This window comes from Mirounga angustirostris, unplaced genomic scaffold (assembly GCF_029215605.1).
Source record: "Mirounga angustirostris isolate CCGP_5_RB_7025 unplaced genomic scaffold, mMirAng1.0.hap1 SCAF_2, whole genome shotgun sequence".
In the NCBI taxonomy this organism is placed as follows: Eukaryota; Metazoa; Chordata; class Mammalia; order Carnivora; family Phocidae; genus Mirounga; species Mirounga angustirostris.
The window spans coordinates 60,192,626-60,216,124 of NW_026991710.1; the positions used below are offsets into that span (position 1 = coordinate 60,192,626).

Genomic DNA, 23,499 nt, shown 5'->3' on the forward strand with positions numbered 1-23,499 from the left:
AGATAATAGAAGCTTTTAAAAGTATTATACTTACTGTTTCTTTAAAATCCTTTCACATGGAAAGACCCAAAGGTTTTCAACTTGGAAACAAATTTGAGATGAAATGCATCTCGCTCGCAGGTCTACAAGATGCTGATTAGCAAACTAGCAATTCCGGAGCTGGTCTGATTTCTCCTGGAGACACAGTCACCGGACCGGGGCGAATCAGGCAGGGAGGCAGATTGGCCTCGGCCTGCCGCAGGCTCACACTCAGGGGGTCCGCGGGCCGCATGCTGCCGTCGTCAAGGCAACGACCTCACTCTGCCCCAACCATCGGCACAGTCTCCCGAGAGGGATACAGCGCAGGTCAGAATGCGTCCACGGCAGGCACCAACACGCCTGTTAAGGCCAAGGCCTGTAAAGAAATTAGTTGGGTGGGAGGGCACCGTCTCCCAGCTCTCAAGGTGCCCAGTCCCTGGAGTCTGTGAACCTGCTTGTCTCCAGCAAACCCTGGGCGAAGGCGTTGGCCACCGAGCTAGCTGCAAGGGGGCGGGTTCCCACCCGTCCGGCCCCGCCCTGAGGGCCCCAAGCCTCCCGCGTTCTGATTGGCTGGGCCCTGTCGTCACGAGCTACGATTGGCTCAGCGCCAACCGCCCTGCCCCTTCACCTAGGGCTTGGCCCAGGTTCTGTGCACTGATGCGCAGACACCAGCACCCACTTTATACTTCAATTCTCAAGTAGAGCGGCACCTTTCTGCCTTTGCCGGGAGACCTTTCCTCGCAACTGAGAGCAAGAGGCGATTCCGGCGCTCACGGAGAGAATAAGAGGGTGGTGGTTTTGTGGGATTGGGAGAAAACAGAAGGGGGAAAACAGGCACAGAGGGCGATGAAGCATTCCTCGCAGCTTCCCTGCGGGGGCGGTGAGCAAGACCCGCCCCTGGCGCCCCCACCCGGGAGGGTTCCCCCTGACCGCGATTCGATGCTTCCTTTCCAGTCGGGGCAGTGGGGCCAGGCTGGGCCAGGTAGGTGATGAGGGTGACAGCCTAGGAAGTGATGATTAGTAGGTGAGGCAAGGTGAAAGCAAGTAGGTGACAACACAAGTGACATTAGGAGGGACCTCGAGGAGGACAGCCTGGGCACTGAAAGCGAGGGACACACTTTAAGTGGAGATAATGGAAGAGGGAGAAAGAACATGAATGAAATAAGAGAAGGGCTAGGCCATCAGAGGAACTAGAAGAGATGTGCGATACCGGCCTGTGGCAGCCAAATAGGGTGCAGTTGGGGGTGAGATGTTAAAGGTACAGACCATGGCTTAAGGCTAGATCCATGACCAGGCAAGACTGGTAGATCAGAATGACGCAAAGGCTTGAGTCACATAAGAAACAGGGATTTCCTCATCTTCAAGTAGTTTGGGGTTTAAGCCATACCCCTCCAGTGAAAGGCCTTAAGCACTCAAGTACTTATTTTCACATTGTATCACGAAGAGTATGGGAGCCTGGCTGGCTCAGTCCGGGGAGCATGCGACTCTTGATCTCGGGGTCCTGAGTTTGAGCCCCTCGTTGAGTGTAGAGATTATATAAATCTTTATAAAAAGAAATCATGAAGACTAAACGTTTTATAATCGTATTTGGGCTCTAGAACACCTTGATCCAATTAAGAGAATGTCCTGGAACAGCAGATATTTATAACTATAGTCAATATTAAGGTATTAATTCTTTCTTGTATACTAAGAAATAAATATTCTGATTTATAAATTATCTTTTGTAAGCTTGGTTAGCATGAATTAATCTTCCAGTGCTTGATCACCTTGGTCAAGCTGCTTAAAATCTAGTTCCTGAACCTGTAATCATGAGGAGCAGACCTAGGACCTGGGCATGGAAAGAATATAATTCTTTGGCCAATCCAAGATGTCCTCATGTAGAAATTAGCTCTATCCCTGGATGTGACCAAGTAGGAGGGAGCCATGCCCTGTTTTGTTACCTCTATAGGCTATAACAGAATCTGATGAATTTTTTATATGAATTCAGGAGACCCCCTTTTATAAAGTGGCAAATCCATGTTTGTTAGGACTGAAGTTTGAGAACAAGAATACAAAAATATCGGGGCACCTGGGTGGCTCAGTCGTTAAGCAGGGAGCCTTCGGCTCAGGTCATGATCCCAGGGTCCTGGGATCGAGCCCCGCATCAGGCTCCCTGCTCAGCGGGAAGCCTGCTTCCCCTCTCACACTCCCCTTGCTTGTGTTCCCTCTCTCGCTGTCTGTCAAATAAATAAATAAATAAATAAAATCTTTAAAAAAAAATACAAGAATATTTTATTTTTCCAACCTTACAAATATATTCAACAATATGAACATTTAAAGGCCCCTCCAGACAAGAGGCCCTGAAGCTTAAATAACCTGTTTATATCCCACAGGGAACCAAAAGGATAAAGACTAAAAAACTAGATTCGGTGAATAGAATGCTTTCTTTCAAAAAGAACTAAGTTTGAAAGCCAACTGTGAAGGAGACATAGGGTATTCAACAATTATACATCCTGGGTAAAGCTACCTACAGGTTTGCTGAAGAGGAGGTAGCATTAGGTAGAAGCAGGATTGGGTTATTGCTTATTTTTCGTTTTCAACTGGGAAATCTTTGTAGGGAAAAAGAATGGAGAGAAGCTTTAAAGAGGCAAGAAAAGGAATAATGAAAAGCCTAGGACAGGTAGTGAAGGTGGTAAAGTATGAGAAGGTCTTAGCCTTGAAGAGGCTTAAAGAAAAAAGGAAAAACTGAGAAAAGTGTAGGACAGACACAGTGGCTGGTCTAGATCTTCTCAGTAAAAGAACTTCATTTTTGCTGAAAAAGATAATGGTGAGATTGAGGCTCAAGGATTTGAGAGCAGAAATACCTTGAAATAGTTACAAAGAAGTCATTTTGATATGAAAAGAATATAAAATAGTAAAATGTGCCCACTTGAGCCTGGACACCATGAATTTGCAGTGAAACCAACTGACTCTATTTTATAGGACTTGGCATCCCCAGGGGCAAGAATGGAGAAAACAAATGGCACACAAGCTAACTCTTAGAGAATTGGTACAGCAAGAATAATAAACAAAGGAGTTAAGAAATCAAGTATGATGGAGGGGCACCTAGCTGGCTCAGTCAGAAAAGCATGTGACTCTTGATCATGAGTTCAAGCCCCACACTGGGTGTATAGCTTACTTAAAAAAAAAAAAAAAAAAGAAAGAAAGAAAAGAAATCAAGTAGGATGGAGAAAGCACCATTGAAATGGCTTGCCATGGGTTCCAGCTAGATAGGAAGACAAATTTTGACAGAATTTAGCTAATAAACTGAAAATGCAGAGGCACTGAAGGAGTGGAGTTCACATAGGCATGAAGTTTAATGGGAGTGAAATAGGAGAAAAAGTGACTGTTAAAGCAATTTGTGAATTTAAGACCTTGGAATTGGCACAAGATGATGACAATGATGGGTTCTAAAGGGTGGAATGTTTGGCTGTTCCTTTGGGTAGCTGAAGATTACTGAAGACTGTCATTGGAATTGAGTTCAATTCCATGAGGTCACAGTATGAAAAGTGATGAACTTTTTTGAAAAATCATAACATGAACTACTCAAGTGGGAAAATACAGGGAGAGGTTGAGAGGGACATTTTAATCACTAAAAAAAGTGAAAATATTGTAAAAATCTAAAGAAAACAATGTGGGTGTGCATGAGATTGGCAACAAGAGAGGAGAAGTGGAGATATGGCAAAGAAACAAAAGATAAAAGAGACTAAGGACCATATGACCTAGCAATTCCATTCCTAGGTATACACCCAAGAAAAATGAAAATATATGTTCACATAAAACTTTAAACAAATGTTTATAGCAGCAATGATATTCATAATAGCTAAAAAGTGAAACTCAAATGTCCATCAACTGATGAATGGATAAACTATGGTATATCCATACAATGGAATATAAAAAGAATGAAGTATTGCTACATGCTACAACATGGATGAATCTTGAAAACATTATGCTAAGTGAAAGAAGTCAGATACAAAAAGCCATGTGTTAATTCCATTTATGTAGTGTCCAGCATAGGCAAATCCATAGAAACAGAAAGATTAGTAGTTACCAGGGACTGAGGGAGAGATGGGAATGGATTTGGATTTGGATGGGTATGGATTTCCTTCTAGGGTGGTGAAAATGTTCTGGAATTAGATAGTGGTCATGGTTATACAATCTTGTGAATATACTAAAAACCACTGATCTGTATTAAAAGTGTGGATTTTATGTATGTAAATTATCTCAATACAAAATAGACTACAGGACAAGAAATATATGGCCTTCCCAGAAATCTTTTTCAATAAATTTACATATTTTAGCTTAGAGTAGCCCAACTGTCTTCCTCACTTTAGTGATCATCCCTATTAAATGACTCTTGGCAATGATCATTCTCTACACATCTTGACATCCAAAAACTATGTGCTTGGGTCAGTTTCTTGCCAAACAAACAAACAAACAAAAAATACCTCTCACTTAGGTCCCATGAGATACTGAATTATCATAGGTTTTTGGCATCACTTCAAATGAGTCACCAAGTGAACAGAAGGGTCATAAAACTTCAGACTACAGAAAGTAGTCTTTATTTTCAGTATATTATAGAGCATGGAGCTATGTATGAATACATCTCATTCTATGAAGAAAATGGACTTATTTTGAAATCCTGGTTCTTTGATGGAAGGACACTTGCCATAGAAGAGAGAATTCTGTTCTCAACCTAGTAGTTGATTCAATGACCTCATTACTACATATAAAAGTGATTAAGATGACAATTAGTTTTGAACACCTAAAGTACAATATACCACTCACTTTGCCAAATTCAACATATATCTATACTATAACAGTGTGAACCTGGAAATCCATTCCTCAAATGTTAAAAACACACATTGTTTGCACTGGTAACATGCCTCTTACAAAAACTCCCCCTTGACGTTCCATCTCCCTCTAACCTCTACCCCATTCCTCTAATCTTTATAACAAAACTTGGGAAAAACTATTTCAGTGATATGATAAGGCTGAAAGAAAGCCTAAGAGAATCAGAAGTAAACGAATAGACTTTTTCTGTGAAGTCACTATGGCCTATATCTTGCCAAGGCCATCTGTAGCAGAGATTACTAACTACTCACAAGCTGGTTCCTTTTTCCTGTACGTATGGCTTGTTTATTTTCTGCAATCTCCATTGAGATTGGGGTCATGTGACTTAAGTCAAGCCAATGGAACATGTGGTATCTACCATTCCCAGTCCTGGCCCATAAAAATCTCCACACAAGATCCTCCATATTCCTTTTCTCTTTCACCTGGCTATAACAAAGATGACTACAGCATGATCTTAGAGCCACACATTAAAGCTGGTAGAGCCTTCATTCATCTGTGTTCCTAAATGACCAAGTGGGGCAGGGCCAGACCACTGGCCTCTTCACTACCACTCTTTTTTTTTTTTTTCAAGATTTTATTTATTTATTTGACACAGCGCCAGAGGGAACACAAGCAGGGGAGTGGGACAGGGAGAAGCAGGCTTCCCGCCCAGCGGGGAGCCCGATGCGGGGCTCAAACCCAGGACCCCGGGATCATGACCTGAGCCGAAGGCAGACGCTTAATGACTGAGCCACCCAAGCGCCCCAACTCTCCTATTTTTTATAGGTAAAAAACAATTGTTGGTGCCATTAGACACTTTGGGGTCTATTTACTATAGCAGATAGCCCAGCTTAATTAATTCACTACCTTATTTGACCTCAGCAGCATTTGACACAACTGTCTATTCTTTCCTTTTGAGATAAACTCTTGAAACATAGCTTTCCATGACACCAGTACTTGCTATATTTTGTCTCCCTCAGTTTCCTTTGCAGGCTTCTCCTGTACTAGAACCCTGAATTTTTTTTTTTAAGATTTTATTTATTTGACAGAGAGAGCACAAGCAGGGGGAGCGGCAGAGGGAGAGGGAGAAGCAGGCTCCCTGGGGAAGAGGGAACCTGACGTGGGGCTCGATCCCAGGACCCCGGGATCATGACCCGAGCTGAAGGCAGATGCCCAACTGACTGAGCCACCCAGGTGCCCCTAAAACCCTGAATTTTAAGAGTATTTGAGGGCTCAGTCCTCACTCAGCCTCTTCTCTTCTGTACACTTACTCCCTAGGTGATCTCATCTCATCCACCAGCTGCAAAGACCTATACTGGCCACTCATAGCACTGAGCTCTCCTCAGAGAACTCCAAAATCAAACCACCTGACATTTCTTCCTGGCTATTCAATTGGCATATGAAACTTAGCATTGCTACTAGAGAACTGTTGATTTTTCCCTCCACAATCTACTCCTGCTCCTTCAATATCTCAATAGAGTACAGCTTTCCACCCAAGTTCCATAAAAATCCCAGGGATCATCCTTAAACATTCTTTCCCTCACATTCAGAATCTAATCCATAATTAAGTTTTCTAGGTTCTATCTCCACAATATATCTTACTAGCTGACCATTTATCACCGTCTTCACAACTGCAACCCTATTCTAAGCTACCATGTCCATCACCTGATATCCCTTCCTAACAGTCTCCACACTAATTCAGACCACATCACCTCCCTGTTCAGATCCTTACAAGCCCCATACAAGGGTAAAATCCAAACTACAAGGCCACCCACAATTTAGCTCTTATCTCTTGTTATCTGCTGTTATGGCCCCACTGGCCTTATTGCCCACGTACACACCAAGCTTCCAAACACAGAGCCTGTGCATTTGCTCTTCATTCTATTTGGAATGTCGCCTACCAGTTCTTATCAAGACTTCCTTCTATTTTGGACCTCAAATGTACCTCTTCAGAGAGGCCTTTCACCACCACCCTCGGTAACGATTACGCAACAGCCCATTTCCTGTCACTATTACATTCTTCACTACTTCTGCCCTCTGTTAGCCATGTGATCTTGGAAAAGTAGCTAACCCCTGTGCCTGAATTAACTCTTTTGTAAAATAAACAGTACTCTTCCTCACAGGATTACTGTTCGGACTAAATGAGTTGTACTGTGCCCAGAACTTATCAAGACTGAAATTACTTCTTTCCATGTTTGTTGCCACCCTCCCTCAAAAGATACAAGTTTCCAGAGGGTAGGCTATATACCTGCTGTATTGCTAACCAGCACCTAGGATGATTTCTGGCACATACTAAGATTCTAATAAATATTCATGGACTGCTGTGTAAATCCTTCTCACTTCTGTCACACATTTGTTACTTGAGTGCCTGCTTTAAAACATCACTCTAAGTCACTTCTGGTAAGTCATCATGCTACAGCTCTCATGTCTGTTTTCTAAGTCGCTATCCTTATCACCAATATGCAAGAATTTTTTACCTCTACAACCTTTAGTTCACCTTCTTTCAAGATTTTATTTGAGAGAGTGAGCAAGCAAGAGAGAGAGAAAGCACTAGCCAGGGGAGGGGCAGAGAAGCAGACTCCCCACTGAGCAGGGAGCCCAATGTGGGACTGGATCCCAGGACTCCGGGATCATGATCTGAGCCGAAGGCAGACCGATGCTTAACCGACTGAGCCACCCAGGAGCCCAGTTCACCTCTTTAAAACCAAAAACAGAGCACCTGGGTGGCTCAGTTGGTTAAGCGACTGCCTTTGGCTCAGGTCATGATCCTGGAGTCCCAGGATCGAGTCCCGCATCGGGCTCCCTGCTCAGCAGGGAGTCCACTTCTCCCTGACCCTCCTCCCTTTCATGCTCTCTCGCAAATAAAATCTTAAAAAACAAAACAAAAAAAAAATTAAACTTAATAGGGTATTCGGTTTTAAAAAATATATGTAAAATGGTGGGCCCTCAGACATTATTCCTTTTTATCAGCTCAGAGATGTGGAGTACTTGACAGCAATTTGATTTCTCAATGACTTTTTTTCAAAGTCTACCCCTAACGTAGGGCTTGAACTCAAGATCCAGAGTTCAAGAGTCACGTGCTCTACCGACTAAGCCAGTCAGGCACCCCTGCAGCGATGTGACTTCTGTCCAATTCTCTACTGTGCCTCATTACTTAATGCTGTGCTTCCTGAATGTAGTTCCTGATTAAGGGAGCCTTAATTTTAGGATCCAACTAAAGCTGGAGGCTGTGATTTTACAATTTGCTAAAATAACCCCAGGATAAAAAAGCATTGCATTCAAAGTTTAAATTTCTGGTATTTCAAACTTTTTTTAAAAAAAGATTTTATTTATTTGAGAGAGAGAGAGAATACAAGCAGGCGGAGCAGCAGGCAGAGGGAGAGGGAGAAGCGGGTCCCCCATGGAGCGGGGAGCCTGATGTGGGGCTCGATCCCAGGACCCTGGGATCATGACCTGAGCTAAAGGCAGACGCTTAACTGACTGAGCCACCCAAGCGCCCCTCAAACTCATTTTCTAAAATAAATCATCCTTTAAAGCAGACTGACCCTTTTGGCTAATGCAGTATTTCAAATTATGTCATACTAGTATGACTGCAATATCCTTTCTGAGCTTCAGTCTACTTGGCTGTAAAATAATGACTAACTTGCCTAAATATTAAACCAAGATGTAAAGCTACCAGAAGTGTGACTCAATTTACCTTTAAATATTATAGAAAACTCATTTTAGAAATAAAAATGGGGGGGGGGCTGGGTGGCTCAGTCGTTAAGCATCTGCCTTCGGCTCAGGTCATGATCTCAGGGTCCTGGGAGCAAGCCCTGCATCGGGCTCCCTTCCCTGCTTCTCCCTCTCCCACTCCCCCTGCTTGTGTTCACTCTCTTGCTGTGTCTGTCAAATAAATAAATAAAATCTTTAAAAATAAATAAAAATGGGTGTAAAGATATTTTACTGGTTGCACTATTTTAAAGTGGAAACGTCTGCTTTTCATTGATAGCTGTATGTTATCCAGAACTTGTCATTGTCAATTCCTTTTATCAAAACACCTCCTAAATTCAGGTGCCAAAAAATGAGCTACGTCTATTTCCTTCCCTCTGATGTTAAGTCTTGAATTACAGTAGCTTTTTAGTTTTCCTGCTTCCATTCTTGTCCTCCTAGCGTATTTTTTTTTTAAGATTTTAATTACTTGAAAGAGACAGAGTGACAGCACAGGTGGGGAGGAGAGGGAGAAGCAGGCTCCCGGCTGAGCAGGGAGCCCCATGCGGGACTCAATCCTAGGACCCTGAGCTCATGACCTGAGCCAAAGGCAGAGACACTCAACCGACTGAGCCACCCAGGCGCCCCTCATACCATGTATTCTTGACATGGCATTATTCTATCATTCCCGTGCTTAATTTTTTTTAACGGCTTCCTGCAGGAATTAGAAAAATAATCAAATAAATTCCTTACCCTGGTTGAAGTGATCTAATCCCCTTATGTCTCCTACACTACCTCTTAACCATTCTGACAACTCTTGACCCCACTTCACCAATCCCAGCGTCTTCCTACCTTCCCTGCTTTTCCAATTTTACAGGCTTTAAATTAGCTGGTCCCTCTGGCTGGAGTGCCAGAATGGGTGGTCAGGGAACACCATCCTAAAGTCAGTGGCTACGTTATCTTAATGCTTTGCATAGCATTTACAACTACACTTTATCATTATTAATAAGCTCAGGGAGATCCATGCTTCTCTTATTCACTCACATTAACTTCAAAATCAAGAACAGTGTCTGGCACGCAAAGGTGGCTCAATCTACACTTTATCAAGTGTTAAATGGTTTGTCATTAACAGTGTAACAGTATATAGGAAAACACATACACCCATGCTAAAGTATTTACAGGGACCATCTAGATTAGACTATGGGAGTTCATTCTTTTGGATTATCTGTATTTTCTATAATGTGCACAGCATGTTTTTAATTGCAGTTAAGTATACATAAAATTGACCATTTCATATACTGAAATAAGGCACAAACCAAAATTTTACACAATCCTAGACAGCCTGATCCTTTCAGGTCCAGTTTAACATCAAAATCCAAGAAGGTTTCACTAGCACTCCTGCCTCCTCACCCAGAAAGCCTGTTTTCCCTTGTGTTTCACAAAGCATTTTATTTCTCCAATTATGCAAGTGAGAAACTTAGAATTCTTCTGATACCATCCTTTCCCTCACCAAGCCCTGGCCATTTTACCCAAGTCTTTCAAATTCTTTAGATTTTTTTTTTTAATGTTCTTTATTTATTTATTCATGAGAGTCAGAGAGAGAGAGAGAGGCAGAGGCAGAGGGAGAAGCAGGCTCCTCGCCTAGCAGGGAGCCCGATGCGGGACTCGATCCCAGGACCCTGGGATCATGACCTGAGCTGAAGGCAGACGCTCAACCGTCTGAGCCACCCAGGCGCCCCCAAATTCTTTAGATTTCTAACACCAATACTCTAGCAGCACACTTCAGTACAACCTAGTACCACCACTCGAGTATCACAGCTCTTGACTGAGATACTGGCAGTATCCATTCACCTTATTTACTCATCACAGAACTCCTTCAATTTGTTTACTATGTAGCTAGAGACATTTCAAAATAGAATTACGTGGGGGCGAGGGGCGCCTGGGTGGCTCAGTCGTTAAGCATCCACCTTCGGCTCAGGTCATGATCCCAGAGTCCTGGGATCGAGCCCCGCATTGGGCTCCCTGCACCACGGGAAGCCTGCTTCTCCCTCTCCTACTCCCCCTGCTTGTGTTCCCTCTCTCGCTGTGTCTGTCAAATAAATCTTTAAAAAAAAAAAAAAAATAGAATTACCTGCCCCCACTTGTTAAAATTTTCAACGTCCCATTGCTCTTGAGATTAAGACCAACCTCAAGGCCAGCAAGGCCATTTATGGTCTGCCCTCTAGCCACCTTCTTAAATATGCACCCACATACTTCTTACAGCCTGAAAAATGGATAGGAGGGAGACAGAGAAAATTGAGAACAGATGAGACTTCAGATATTTCTAGGTTAAAGAGGTCAGAAAAGTGGGATGTTCATTATTAGAGAGCCAGGTATGCATAAATCACTTAAGAGAAAATACATTGTTTTGGACTTCTGAACTTTGAATTATAATTTTTAGGACTTCAAAGAGGTCCATGGCAGAGAGGATTTAAAAAAAAGTGTTTGGGGGGCACCCGGATGGCTCAGTTGGTTAAGCGTCGGACTCCTGATTTCGGGTCAGGTCATGATCTCGGGGTCATGGAATCAGGCTCCGAGCTCTGCAGGCAATCTGCTTCCTCCTCCCCCTCTGTCCCTCCCTCCACTACTGCTACTACTGCTCTCTCCCAAATAAATAATCTTAAAAAACAAACAAAAACGTATTTGGAACACAGGATAGGACGACAGCAAAAATGTAATGGAGTCAAAAATAGTAACAGGTTAACACTTGCAGAGGACCCACTACATTGTTTGAGGTGCTTTATAAGATTAAGTCACTGAGAATCCTCACAATCACCCACCTTACAAATGAGTAAACAGAAGCGCCAAACAAGATCAACCACTGAATGGCAGAGCTGCCACCACTGAAGCCCAGGCTGTCTCCAAAGGCCTCCTTCTTGACCATTTTACTATATGGAAGCTACTGAATGTACAGTATGTTGAAGCTAAAGTTGTGCCTGTACTAAATGACACCACCCAGACAAAGTTTACCAGGAAAGAGACTGAGGACAGAAGGGATTGGGGGTGGGGGTGGTTGTCGTGCCTGGAGTTTTGAGGTGGTAAGATCAAGTACAGAAAACAAGAGCAGTTAAAAGAATACTAAGTCACAAAAGTGAAAGAAAGGATTTGAATAGGCAGCCAGCTTTATCAAACTCTTAGAAGGAAAAAAAAAAGAATCTCCCAGATCAAGGCCAAAGAGATCAATTAATTTGGCAACAGAAGCATAGTAATCTGTCTGTGAATGTTTAATTCTGAATCTGCATTTAGAGCATTTTCACCGGTATTTGGTAATACTAAAAACACTTTCCTATTCTGAAGCATGTTAAGCATAAAATGTGCATATATACATAAACAGATCCAAAGATTTTAGTCTCTGTCAAAAAAAAAACCAAACACAACAACCCAGAAACTTCATTACTTAGGAATTATTTGGCTTAATAACATAAATTATTTTAAACAATTACTCTGTATGAACCTACTGAAACCTATCACAAAGGAAAATTTTGTTCATGATGTAATATTGTTCATTTATCCAGTCATTTTAAATAATTTAGAACTCTGGCATCAAACTAACCAAAATAATCTACTACTAAATAATTAGAAAATCTTACGGAACACAATAAGAAGGGGAAAAAAGGGTCTCTGTTCTTCTGTAGTTAAAATATAAATTATGATGAGCAAGTTGTCCTAATTTAAAGGAAAAATATGAACATCTACCCACTAAATTCTCTTTCACTTGCCACAGACTACATCATATTGTAACTGAAATGGAGCATCTTGTGTGGCTGAAATCATCAAACATTTTGTTTCACATAAGCTTCCTGGACCAAATGATCATTTGCTGCTTCAAATTTGGTTGTTTTCAATGTTTCAATAAAACATATATTTTATCCCTTCTAAAAAAATGTTTTTACCTAGTCGTAACGTTAGATCAAAGTTATTACATTATAATTAAAATTGAAAGTGAATTTACTATACATTTACAAAAATCTTAAGTCTTCCTTCCTTGAGAGTATGGAAATAATGATTATTCTGGTTTCTCTCCAGTACAAACTTGTGAAGACTGATTCAAGTAATCTTCATAAACAGTGTTATGAATACATCATCAGGAAAAAATGATTTATAACCATCCCCTTTAATAAAAGTCTCAAGTTCTAAAATTATATATGCATTAGGACCTCATTTTGCATTTGAAATACATGCTTGTGAATGTGACTATTTTTCCTTCAATATTCTATTAGAGCTTGACAAATTTGTTCCAATTTCTGAATTTGGTCATGCCTGTAACTTCAGAAAAACTCAATCTTCCCATCCTCTTTTCCTTTCCTTCTGAGATAGGAGGTAGCAATCGCCTGGAAAACTCAAGTTTTGGTTTTTCATTAAATAAACATTTAGTATAAGTAGTTTAATTTCGATCATTCTCACCTTCCTTAAACTTATTCCCTTATGCGATTCTTTAACTTGTATTCAAGTTAGCTAAGTGAACTGGGATACACCTATAACCATGTTCAAGTTGTACTTAAATGTTTTTACTTTTTTAGACATCAAATTTCACAAACAAGCAGCAGTTGGTTTTAGAACAATTCCTTATTTTTACTTAGGTTGTATGAAATGCAATTAGGAGAAAATACTTTGGAACACAAACCTACAGATTAAATTAGGGACATAGATAAACGCTGCAGACATCAGTAGTTTATTGTTTGTTTAGTCCAAACACATTCAAAATGGAAACTCAAAAGAATACTTTTCCACCTGAAACAATTAAACTAGGTTCTACTAGCATATAATGCTTAACACATTACAGCAATAAAGATGGTAATCCATTGTCTTCTATACTTACTAAAGCCAAGATGGTAAAGCCAATTTGGTTGCAATAGTGTCATAAGGATAGAATATTACCATCAAAAAAAAAAAAAAAAAAAAAAAAAAAATCAGCAAATAACAGTAATGGTCAATGAATATTTTTACTCTGGTTCACTGAAAAGGGGACAAAATGTTAAAAGTCCACAGTACTGCAGGTGAACAATCACCATGTAAACTTCTCCATGTGATGTTTTAATGTTTTATTCATGGTATGTAAAGACTGAAGCTGAATGGCTCTTTAATTTTCTATTACACTTAACATTGGTCATTACTTTTGGTGCCAGAACACAGTTTTCATGGGTGGCAGGGCAATATCTTAGATTGGAAATTATATATATATTTAAAATGGGAAGGAAAGAAATAAAAGAGTAGAGGAAAAATATGCTATAAAAAACAACAAAACAAAACACTGACAATAAACCACTTATTTAAAAGTAGTTTGAATAAAGGCTTCAAAACTCAAAAGTAATTTTCTGGTAAGAACTTCAAGTACTATACATCAGAAAGTGTAAAAGTGTTCAAACAGGAAAAAATCTTTAAGCCCCCCAAAATGGAAACTATGAGAAATCTGTGTCCCCAAAATATATGCAATAGTGCAAGACTTTTCCCCAAACATGGAAGACCTCATTCAAGGGGGAAAAAGGACAAATTTAATTTCACTTATATTGCCCAGTACATGAAAAACAAAATATGTGCATCATTTGCTAGTTTACTAAATAGCAAACAGTTTCATAATTCAGATCCAGTTTGCTACTATGTCAAGTGCATTTTTTTGTTTTTACTAAGAATGGAGAAGTCTTCCATGCTAACAAGCAGCTTTAAGTGGTCACACTTAATTTACCTCACTCCTAGCCTGAAACATCAGAAACTGTTATGTACCGAATGCTCCAAGCATAAAATTGGATATCCTTTGCCATACTTGCGGTTTACTGGAACTTGCTATAAAGACAGACAATAATCCAGCAGCTACAAACTTTGCTCACAGAATTGTTTAGAGATTTATGTAAAAATAAAAGATGTCGTCCCAGACTTAAAATTCAGAGCCACTCGGGTGCTGACATCAGTTCAAGAATTGTGCAAAATGAATGACAGTTCCCTGCCCCCCAAATAGAAAATGCAAACACTTAGGAGCTGCTGTTCTTCTCTCTGAAAATTGCAGTATCCTCACTTCAGGTTTACTTGCCGTTTATGGAATCTGACTGCTTTAAAAAGGTCATAAAAAATGTACATCAAGTTGACTGACTTTTCCAAGCACCTCTCAAGTGATACGCTTCAACGTTCACATTCATGCTAAGAGAAAAGTCAACAAGAGACTTACTCAAATAACTGACTTCCTCCTCCTTCCCTCTCCCTCCCGAACACACAAGACTCCCTCCCACAGAGAACACAAAGTTGTTAACTGAAGAACAAAGTAAATAATATGCTAGTCAATTTTACTGATTTTAAAGATACTGCAATTTTTATACACTTCAATGATTTTTCAACATTTTGCAGCTGTTTGGCTTTGCAGCACAGCAATTCATACACTATACTGTACAAAATTACCAGCAAGACTGGAATGATGTATTAATAGAAGGCACCATCATGCTTATTACATTACCAGAGAACAAAAATACAGTAAAGACAATTTTCACTGTACACAGCTTAAAGAAAGGAAAAAGGGAGGAGGAGTGTGTTGAGCAGCCAGCCATCCCTGTACTGAAGAGGGGCAGGTAGAAAAATCTTAGATATGGAGCTACTAAATCTGGTCTAATATTCAAGACCATAGCATTTGAAGTTCTGATTTTTGTTATTTAGTTCATAACTAAATGATTCCCTTCTGGAATATACTTGTAGTCTTGTTAAGGTTTATGTGTACACACGCTGGTCACAGCAAGCAGATAAAATGCCCTCATCATTTCATAAACTATTCTCTACTGGAAAAAAAGATGAAAGATTTTTTTTCCCCTGTTGCCTCCTGTTGCAGATGTCAATGTTAATGAGTTCAGAGTACCCATTAGTGCATTCTGATGAGTGCATAACAAGTTTCTGTTGGGTTGTATTTTGGGGGGGAGCCAAGAAAAAAGGCAAGATTCTCCAATTGCACAAATTGCACTATTTGTGTTTCCAACATTAATAGGCAGAAACAGTAACACTTAAACAAAATGTGCAGCAGAGGATTTTTTTTTTGACTCAAAGGACCTGAATTCAGTTGGGCATGTCCTTTTAAGTTCATTTTGTTGTAGATAGTTTAAGATATGGTCATTTCTCAGTCCTTAATTCTCCAAGTCTAGATTTATAAATTAACAATGTGAATCCTGTTGTGAAATTGGGGAAATAATGTCCACCTCAATTTAACTGATAACCAAAAGATGCTTTTCACATCAAAGAAATGATCAAAAAGGCTGTGTCACATTCCAAAGCCAAAAAAAATTAACAAGAATGCAAACACGATGAATAATGTACCACTGCCAAGACTTTGCCAACAGTGGAGCTTCAGCGACGCTGTCCTGTGAAGCGGCCTTCCATCTGCCCGGTTCCTCTTCCAGAGCCCAGTTTCTGTGCCATGCCACCTCTCGGAGGAGGTCCTCTTCCATCCCGGTCACGCATCATTCCACCACCCACAATGCCACGTGGACCACCAGGACCTCGATCATTGCGCCTAATATCCCTGCGATCATCGCCACCACCTCTGGTTTCTCGCTCTCTTGCGGCTCTTGTTTTTTTCTCTTCCACATTTAAACGTACTTCACCTCGGAACATAATTGGCTTTAAAAGGAGAGAAAAAGATTTACACAGGCAGGTTAGAGAGTTAACTGTCATGTATTCCTTTACTTACCTAAGTAAGAAAATCCTGACAAAAAACTTCCAGGAAATTTTTAATATACAATCTGTTCGAACCTTCTTCACCAGAGCAAATAATGCAATTTAAAATAATCCACACCTCAAACTGGTCTGTCATAAGTAATTAATTGTGTGGTAAAAAAAAATAATAATAATAAAAAATAATCCACACCTCAAACTTTAAACTACTAACACATCTTTATTCTTTGCATAAATACCATTTCTGATAAACTATTTTAGCTTCACCATTAAGAAAACATCTTCCATGGCTTTAAAATGCACCTAATCAGTATTACATACGGAATAATAAAGTCGAACTATGTATACCCTTTCAGTCACTTACTTTTGCAATTAAGATTCTCTGAACTGGTTCAGAGTCATCAAAAACCACAAAACCAAAGTTTGGAAGCTTTCCCCCAACACCCTTGGTATTGATGCGAAGTTCCACAACGTTTCCAAAACCTGTGAAAATATATATTATTACACACCAAGGGTTAAGTATTTTTTTTCACATTTTTAAATTTTTATTATGTTAATCACCATACATCATTAGTTTTTGATGTAGTGTTCCATGATTCATTGTTTGCATATAACACCCAGTGCTCCATTCAATACGTGCCCTCTTTAATACCCATCACCAAGCTAACCCATCCCCCTACGCCCCTCCCCTCTAGAACCCTGTTTGTTTCTCAGAGTCCATACTCTCTCATGCATGGTTTGTCTCCCCCTCCGATTTCCCCCCCCCTTCATTTTTCCCTTCCTGCTATCTTCTTCTTTTTTAACATATAATGTATTATTTGTTTCAGAGGTACAGGTCTGTGATTCAACAGCCTTACACAATTCACAGCGCTCACCATAGCACATACCCTCCCCAATGTCTATCACGTAGCCACCCCATACCTCCCACCCCCCACCACTCCAGCAACCCTCAGTTTGTTTCCTGCGGTTAAGATTTCCTCATATCAGTGAGGTCATATGATACATATTTTAACAGAATACTTTGTAGCTTTAATTGTTGAGGAGAAATAACCTTAATCTACTTGAACCAATTCAAAACAAATGTTACAAGCTGCTACATCCAGTGACAACCAAGGTACATTCACTCATACAAGTCATTCACACAAAGATGCCAACAGCCTGGCCGCTTGGTTTGTTACCCTTCTGAATCAGTCCTCTCCAAAGGAAAGTTGTATGCAAGGTTTTACAAAAACAATGATATTTTCTATTTCTGACTTATATTTTCCAAAAGCATCCCATCCCCAAATTTAAGGCTGAATCAGCTCTTTGTTTTACCCTCTCCAACTAGGCCAGTCAACACTAAGTACAGTCATGGGGAAACATCTAATAGAACCTTCTACTCCCTTCTGATCGATTAAAGTGATTGGTACCTGGAGACCTACAGTTTATAGAGAAAAGTTTTTCTAAAAAGTTCTAACTCCATTATGAGAAAAGCTCTATTCCCCCCTGCTTAATTTTCCAATAAAGCAAAATAAACCACTCACTCATGAAGAACTCTTTCAGTTCATTTTCATCAATATCATGTGGCAAGTTACCAACAAAAAGTTGATGACTGTCTGGATAGCGAATTATTCTACGGTTGTCAGATTCGTTCTGTTCAATATCTCCTCGGCCTGAGAAAAGGAATAGGACAGATATTAAAGTTTATAATGTCACATAATAACTAAGCTCAAAGCAATGAATGTACAATAGATATTCTTGTTTTAGTTTAATAAGAGAGTGAACTCCTTGAACAGAGGTGGAAGTGCCTATTATTAGTAGGTTAGTTAAAAAACAACATGACACAAAGTGTAAAGTGAGGGTATTGACTAGACCGCTAAAGTACCTTCTTCTAGATCTACTTGTCTGATTATATGAAAGTCCAACATTAGTACAAATGTTCCTCCTTAACCAAACTCTTGCCATCACCCAGGAACCAAACAAATTTCAGATATTGTTTAGTATTTTGAAGTTTGCAAATTAATCTTTGGTTGTATGAAATTATAGCCAAATCAGTAAATTTAATAGTAATAATATCTTATTTAGGCAGCCTGTACTGATCCTCCCAATAACACAAAGAACACAGTGAGGCATATTAAGGAAAGCATCACATAAGAAAAGTTTGTGTAATAACTAAATGGCGTAAGAGAAGCTCATATTTTAAGGGTCTCACTGAAGACCATAAACTCAAGCAGTAGCAAAGCTAGGACAAACCCCAGTTCCCATGACTTCTGGTTTAGTAACACATCACTTTATTTTACTTTTGTGGGAAAAATTACATATGCTATTAATAGATACTATCTCCCATCTCCTCCCAAAAGCAATCTAAACATACTTATAGAATTCAAATAGAGGTGCTACATATATTAGCTAACAATGGAAACAAGTCAAAAATCATGGCAACTTACTTAATACCTAAGACAATCAAAATAAGAAGAATCAGGGTGTGCTTATTGTTTATCTGTGAAGAGATAAGAGTGCTAAGTAAGAGAGTAGGTTATTGGCAGCTCGGTTTTGAATTCTTAGAACCAGTGACAATAACCAAATAAAATCTGTCTCAAAATTTTTACACCTTCAAAATACATGTCTCCATCGCATGGCATCTAATCCTCCCCTACAAGTCAGTTGTTCTGCCCCAGACTGTACTTTAGCAAGTTACTTAAACCTTTAAGAAATTTTGTATTGAAAGGAACTGTATATAAAGTACATTATAGTAATTTTTTTTTTTTAAAGATTTTATTTATTTGAGAGAGAGAGAATGAGAGAGAGCGAGTACATGAGAGGGGGGAGGGTCAGAGGGAGAAACAGACTCCCTGCCAAGCAGGGAGCCCAATGCGGGACTTGATCCAGGGACTCCAGGATCATGACCTGAGCCGAAGGCAGTCGCTTAACCAACTGAGCCACCCAGGCGCCCTCACATTAGAGTATTTTAAGTTCAGTCTTTTCCAACTTTCCAAGTACTAAATGCAAAAGGCCACAGAGGCGGCTGACTCACCTGGTCTTGGTCCTCTAGGAGGGAAACCAGGTCGTTCTCTAGGTCGTTGTTCACGCACACGAGGTGGCTGAGACTGAACTTCTGGTTTAGCTTCAACTCTTGGCTAAAATACAAGGGAAAAAACACATTATAAAGAAACTCATTCCACAGGAGACAAAACAACTAAAGCAACTACCAGCAAGTCACCAGCACACAAAATGGTAATTTTAAGTTTAGAATATTTTTAACATAGTGTCCTATGTATGTGAAGAATAAATTTTTATAAAGATATTCTGTACCAATCTAGGACTGTAGGGTAGGTTTGTTTTCCCATTCAAGGATACATAACTCAAAATAAGCTGCTTTTTACAACCACATTTTTTCAATAAATTTCCACACTGAGACAGCATTAAAGGTACTGCTACAAAAGTCACAAAAATGCAAGATGAGCCACTCCATGTAAATGCATATGCAAAATAGCCATCTTTATTTTAGACAAAATTATGACACATACTTTCTAATTATCTAGCTGCCCTTCAAATGTAAGTGCTTAGCCAGTATCTTCTAAACCCCGCCACATAAATAAATCTTAGAACAATGGATAGTTCAAAATATACAATTCAGCTTACTCTAGCAACTAAAAAATCCTACCTTTAAGTTAAAATTAAATAAACAAGACAGAAGCATGTATAAAACACCTCAGAATCAAGGAGTCCTTTAGCTCCCTATTGTTCTTCCTTATGGAAAAGGTAGGCAACTCTTTAAGGACTGACCCCAACAATTTTCTTTAACTGCACCTTGGGGCAGGGGCAGGGGCAGGCAAGGAATAATAGGACATTTTAAGAGGACTTCCAAAAATTTCTGCCAACTGCTGAATTACACACATATAATTAACTATTTTACAACAAAATAACATCTGCATCTTCTTTTACCTTTTCCTCAATACAGTGGCATTTTCAGTATTCCCATACTCTTCGGCCATCTATTGCCCAAATATTTATGGTCCAAGGAAGAGACAAAATACACCTTTCAAAGAATGCTGAAAACACTCAGCAGGATATGAACAAAATGTTCTCAAAGTCAGAAAACTAGTGATTTCAGCCTATCTTCATGTCTGATCATCTCTGAGGACCTCAGTCCAGCCAGTGTCTCAAACTCTTTCGTCATTTATATGACTGGAATATCATAACTTACAAGGACAAATTTTGATATGAAGAGTTATGTTTCTTCCAAAAATGACAATTTACTTTAAAGGATTTCACCCACTGTAATCAAAAGGCATATTAATTCCTATCCTAGCAGTTTTTAACAGATGTCTCTTTCCAAGTTGTTTTTCCATGAAGATTTCCCATTTCCCTCAAGATCAAGTTGCTTCCCATGTTCTAAAACTTTGCTAGTTAAAAAAATAATTTAACTCTCTCCAGTTTTCTCAATTACTTATATGTATTTATTCCTCTAAGGACTGTATCTTATCTTAATTCATTTCTGTAACACCCAAAAACCAAGCACAGTGATGTTAGGCATAGATGTTCAGTAACTCTTAGGTTCATTTAAAATTAAATTACATTTTTAGTTCTTTAACATGTTCTGTGCCTGACAAGGGATCCTATGTTATAACCCTGGGAATATTGCTATTTGTATTTGGAGTTTAACACTATATGGTAATTTAACCCGAAATGTGATGCCTAAAAAGGACATTTACAAATTTCACTACACTAAGGGGGCCTAAAAGCACCAACTTACTTCAGTATGAACATAAAACAGAATTAAAGAATAGATGTACCCTAACAAAGTTCGATGAAGCTAGTGTGTTTAGGAAATAAAAATAGCAAATGTGTGTAGCTTTTAATCTAAAAATTTCAGAAAAACCTTAGACACATTGAATCCAAAGGATATCAAAGAAATTAAGAGGTGTCCTCACTGACCTAATTTAAATTTTTTTCAAAACTGATTACCAAAACAAAAATAATGGCAAGTAGCAAAACAGAAAAATTCATTATCCTTTAAGGATTTAAAATTAAAAACAAACAAGTAATTTCCAATGTCTTTCAAATAATTCATACAGTGATTTAGCAACCTGACTTTCAGAAGGTATTTGAGGATGCTAATGCAAAAAAAAAAAAAGAGAGAGAGAAACAAGATCTAACAATATTCCTTTCAATAACTGATTAATTTATGTCAACTAAGCCAGCTGTGCATTTATAGTTCTTCAGACTCAATTTCATGATTAGAATGATTTACTCCAACAAAATAAAATGTCTAACATCTCACATACTACACTTTAGAGCCCTACAAATTAATCCCATGCAACCACAAAGTGTGCTCAGATGACAAATTCCACAAAAGAAGGTCAAACAGAATATGAAATAAAAATGGAACCATCAAATCAAACCAATGACAGCAGGTAAAACCACAGTAAGTTCTTTAACTGAACATAAGCTACTTAGATAATCTAGTCAATTTCCAGACAAAACCTTTTCACCAAGAAATTAACTTACCTACTTCTAAGTTAATTCCTACCAATACACTAAATTAAATTTAATTCTCCTTTTATTAAACTATGCTAAAAGTGTTAAGGCAATGGATATACTACACCAAAGTAATTAAATTGAAGGATTTATTAAATCAAATGGAAAAATCATGAATCCATTCTAAATATAGCCTAAAAAGATCAGAAAGGTTTTTTTTTTTTTTTTTTTTTAAGTTTTATTTATTTAAGTGAGCTCTACACCCAATGTTGGGCTGGAACTCACAACCCCAAGATCAAGAGTTGGATGCTCTACCGACTGAGCCAGTCAGGCACCCCAGAAAGTTAAGGCTTAAACTGTACATGTTTAAATATGTCTTAATAAGGGTATGGGTTAGAAAATACAATCTAATCTCCTACAATTAAAAAAGAAAAATAACCTCACAACTCAAAAAAAGATTTTCCCCTGTGCAAAAGGATAGGATTTAATGTAATTCAGACATGCCTTAAATATAGTACTCTTCTTTGATGTAAATGGAGATACATTCCCCTCCAAAGGGATAAAGAAACCTATAGGTTTAAATGAGTCACAAAGGGACTCTGGTGTCTAACTGCATGAATTCAAAGCCAAGCCATATGCTATTTATACAGCTGTCTGATCTTAGGTTGAGGTACTCTAGGCCTCAATTTACTCATCTGTGAAACAGGAATAGTAACAGTAACCACCCTTACAGGGTGACTGTGAGGATTAGATGAGAATGAATATAAAGTACTTTGCACAATGCCTGGCACATACTAAAGGCATAATAAGCATTAGCTATTTTAACTTTTAACTAGCAGTAAGAATAAAATATAGCCAACACTCAGAAGATGAAGTAACAATCCAAAGGACTCCAAATGCAAATCTGATAAATCAAGCATTTCAAAAGAAAATTCAGACGTCACTCATCAGGTCTTCAGAAGGGTTGAAAAGCACAACCAATACTTGACAAATTAATTTTCTTCACTAAAACAGAATTCTGGTTTGGATCTGACATTATTCAACATTTCCTGAACGTCAGCTGAAAAAACAGGTATCTTGAGGCTATGTATTCTATTATGTAGCTGACTACATGTACCAACACCATAAAGACTGTCTAATGATTACTACTTTTTTGAAACCTCAAAGTTTCACTGTTTAGAGCATATAAGAGGCATATACAAAAATAATTGTATATGCATTAACGATTTTAAATGTAAATTTTTTAGTGGAATAAAGTTTGATTCAAAATGTAGAAAAAAGAATTGAATACCTTTTAACTGCACTATAAATTTAGTTATATTTTTAGTTAATTCTAAACTATATCTAATAAACCATTAGGTAGCCAGTGTCTTATTTTCAATGTTTTTGAAAGCTCTGAAATGGGTAAGATGACAAACAGATGAAAAGCAGAATACTGGAATGATCAGTTAAGTGAACACTACAGTCATAAGTTGGTACAGGCTTCAATTAAACAGAATGAACCACTTACAGACTGAGAGCTTAGGCAGTGTATTTTTAGAAGCTGTTTTTTTTTTTTTTAAAACAGTGATTTTTATAATGCCATATTACTTTGTGCCTTTCCTTAAAATATTTTTGCTAAATAAAACTTTAAAAGGAACATTTTTTTGTTATTTTAAGAAGCCTTTTAAATGACTCTATCTATCCATCTATCAATCAAACCAACTTAATGTGTATTTCACACCCAAACCCCAAATACCACCTATGCAGATGATAGAGATTTGGCATTTAAAGTGGGTGCACTGACATTTAATACAA

At 38.8% G+C, this 23,499-nt stretch overlaps 2 protein-coding genes across 7 annotated transcripts in view; both read right to left on the reverse strand.

The window, feature by feature from the left end:
• Positions 1-1,663, reverse strand: part of CDKL2 (cyclin dependent kinase like 2) — a 43,082-nt gene extending 41,419 nt beyond the window's left edge. For 2 of the 3 annotated variants that reach the window (XR_010409428.1, XM_064584595.1), the window contains exon 1: positions 35-1,663. The gene's annotated coding sequence lies outside the window, so the exon portion shown is untranslated. The remainder of the gene's footprint in view (positions 1-34) is intronic. The other variant, XM_064584596.1, reaches the window with a different exon arrangement.
• Positions 1,664-13,254: 11,591 nt separating this feature from the next.
• The window catches only part of G3BP2 (G3BP stress granule assembly factor 2), a 76,816-nt gene continuing 66,571 nt past the window's right edge, over positions 13,255-23,499 (reverse strand). For all 4 annotated transcript variants that reach the window (XM_045880996.2, XM_045880991.3, XM_045880995.3 and 1 more), the window contains 4 exons: positions 19,256-19,358; positions 17,766-17,894; positions 16,607-16,725; positions 13,255-16,188 (listed from right to left, as the gene is read on the reverse strand). In XM_045880996.2, the coding sequence (XP_045736952.1) occupies positions 15,916-16,188; positions 16,607-16,725; positions 17,766-17,894; positions 19,256-19,358 (624 nt within the window). In that variant the 3' untranslated portion in view covers positions 13,255-15,915. The remainder of the gene's footprint in view (positions 16,189-16,606; positions 16,726-17,765; positions 17,895-19,255; positions 19,359-23,499) is intronic.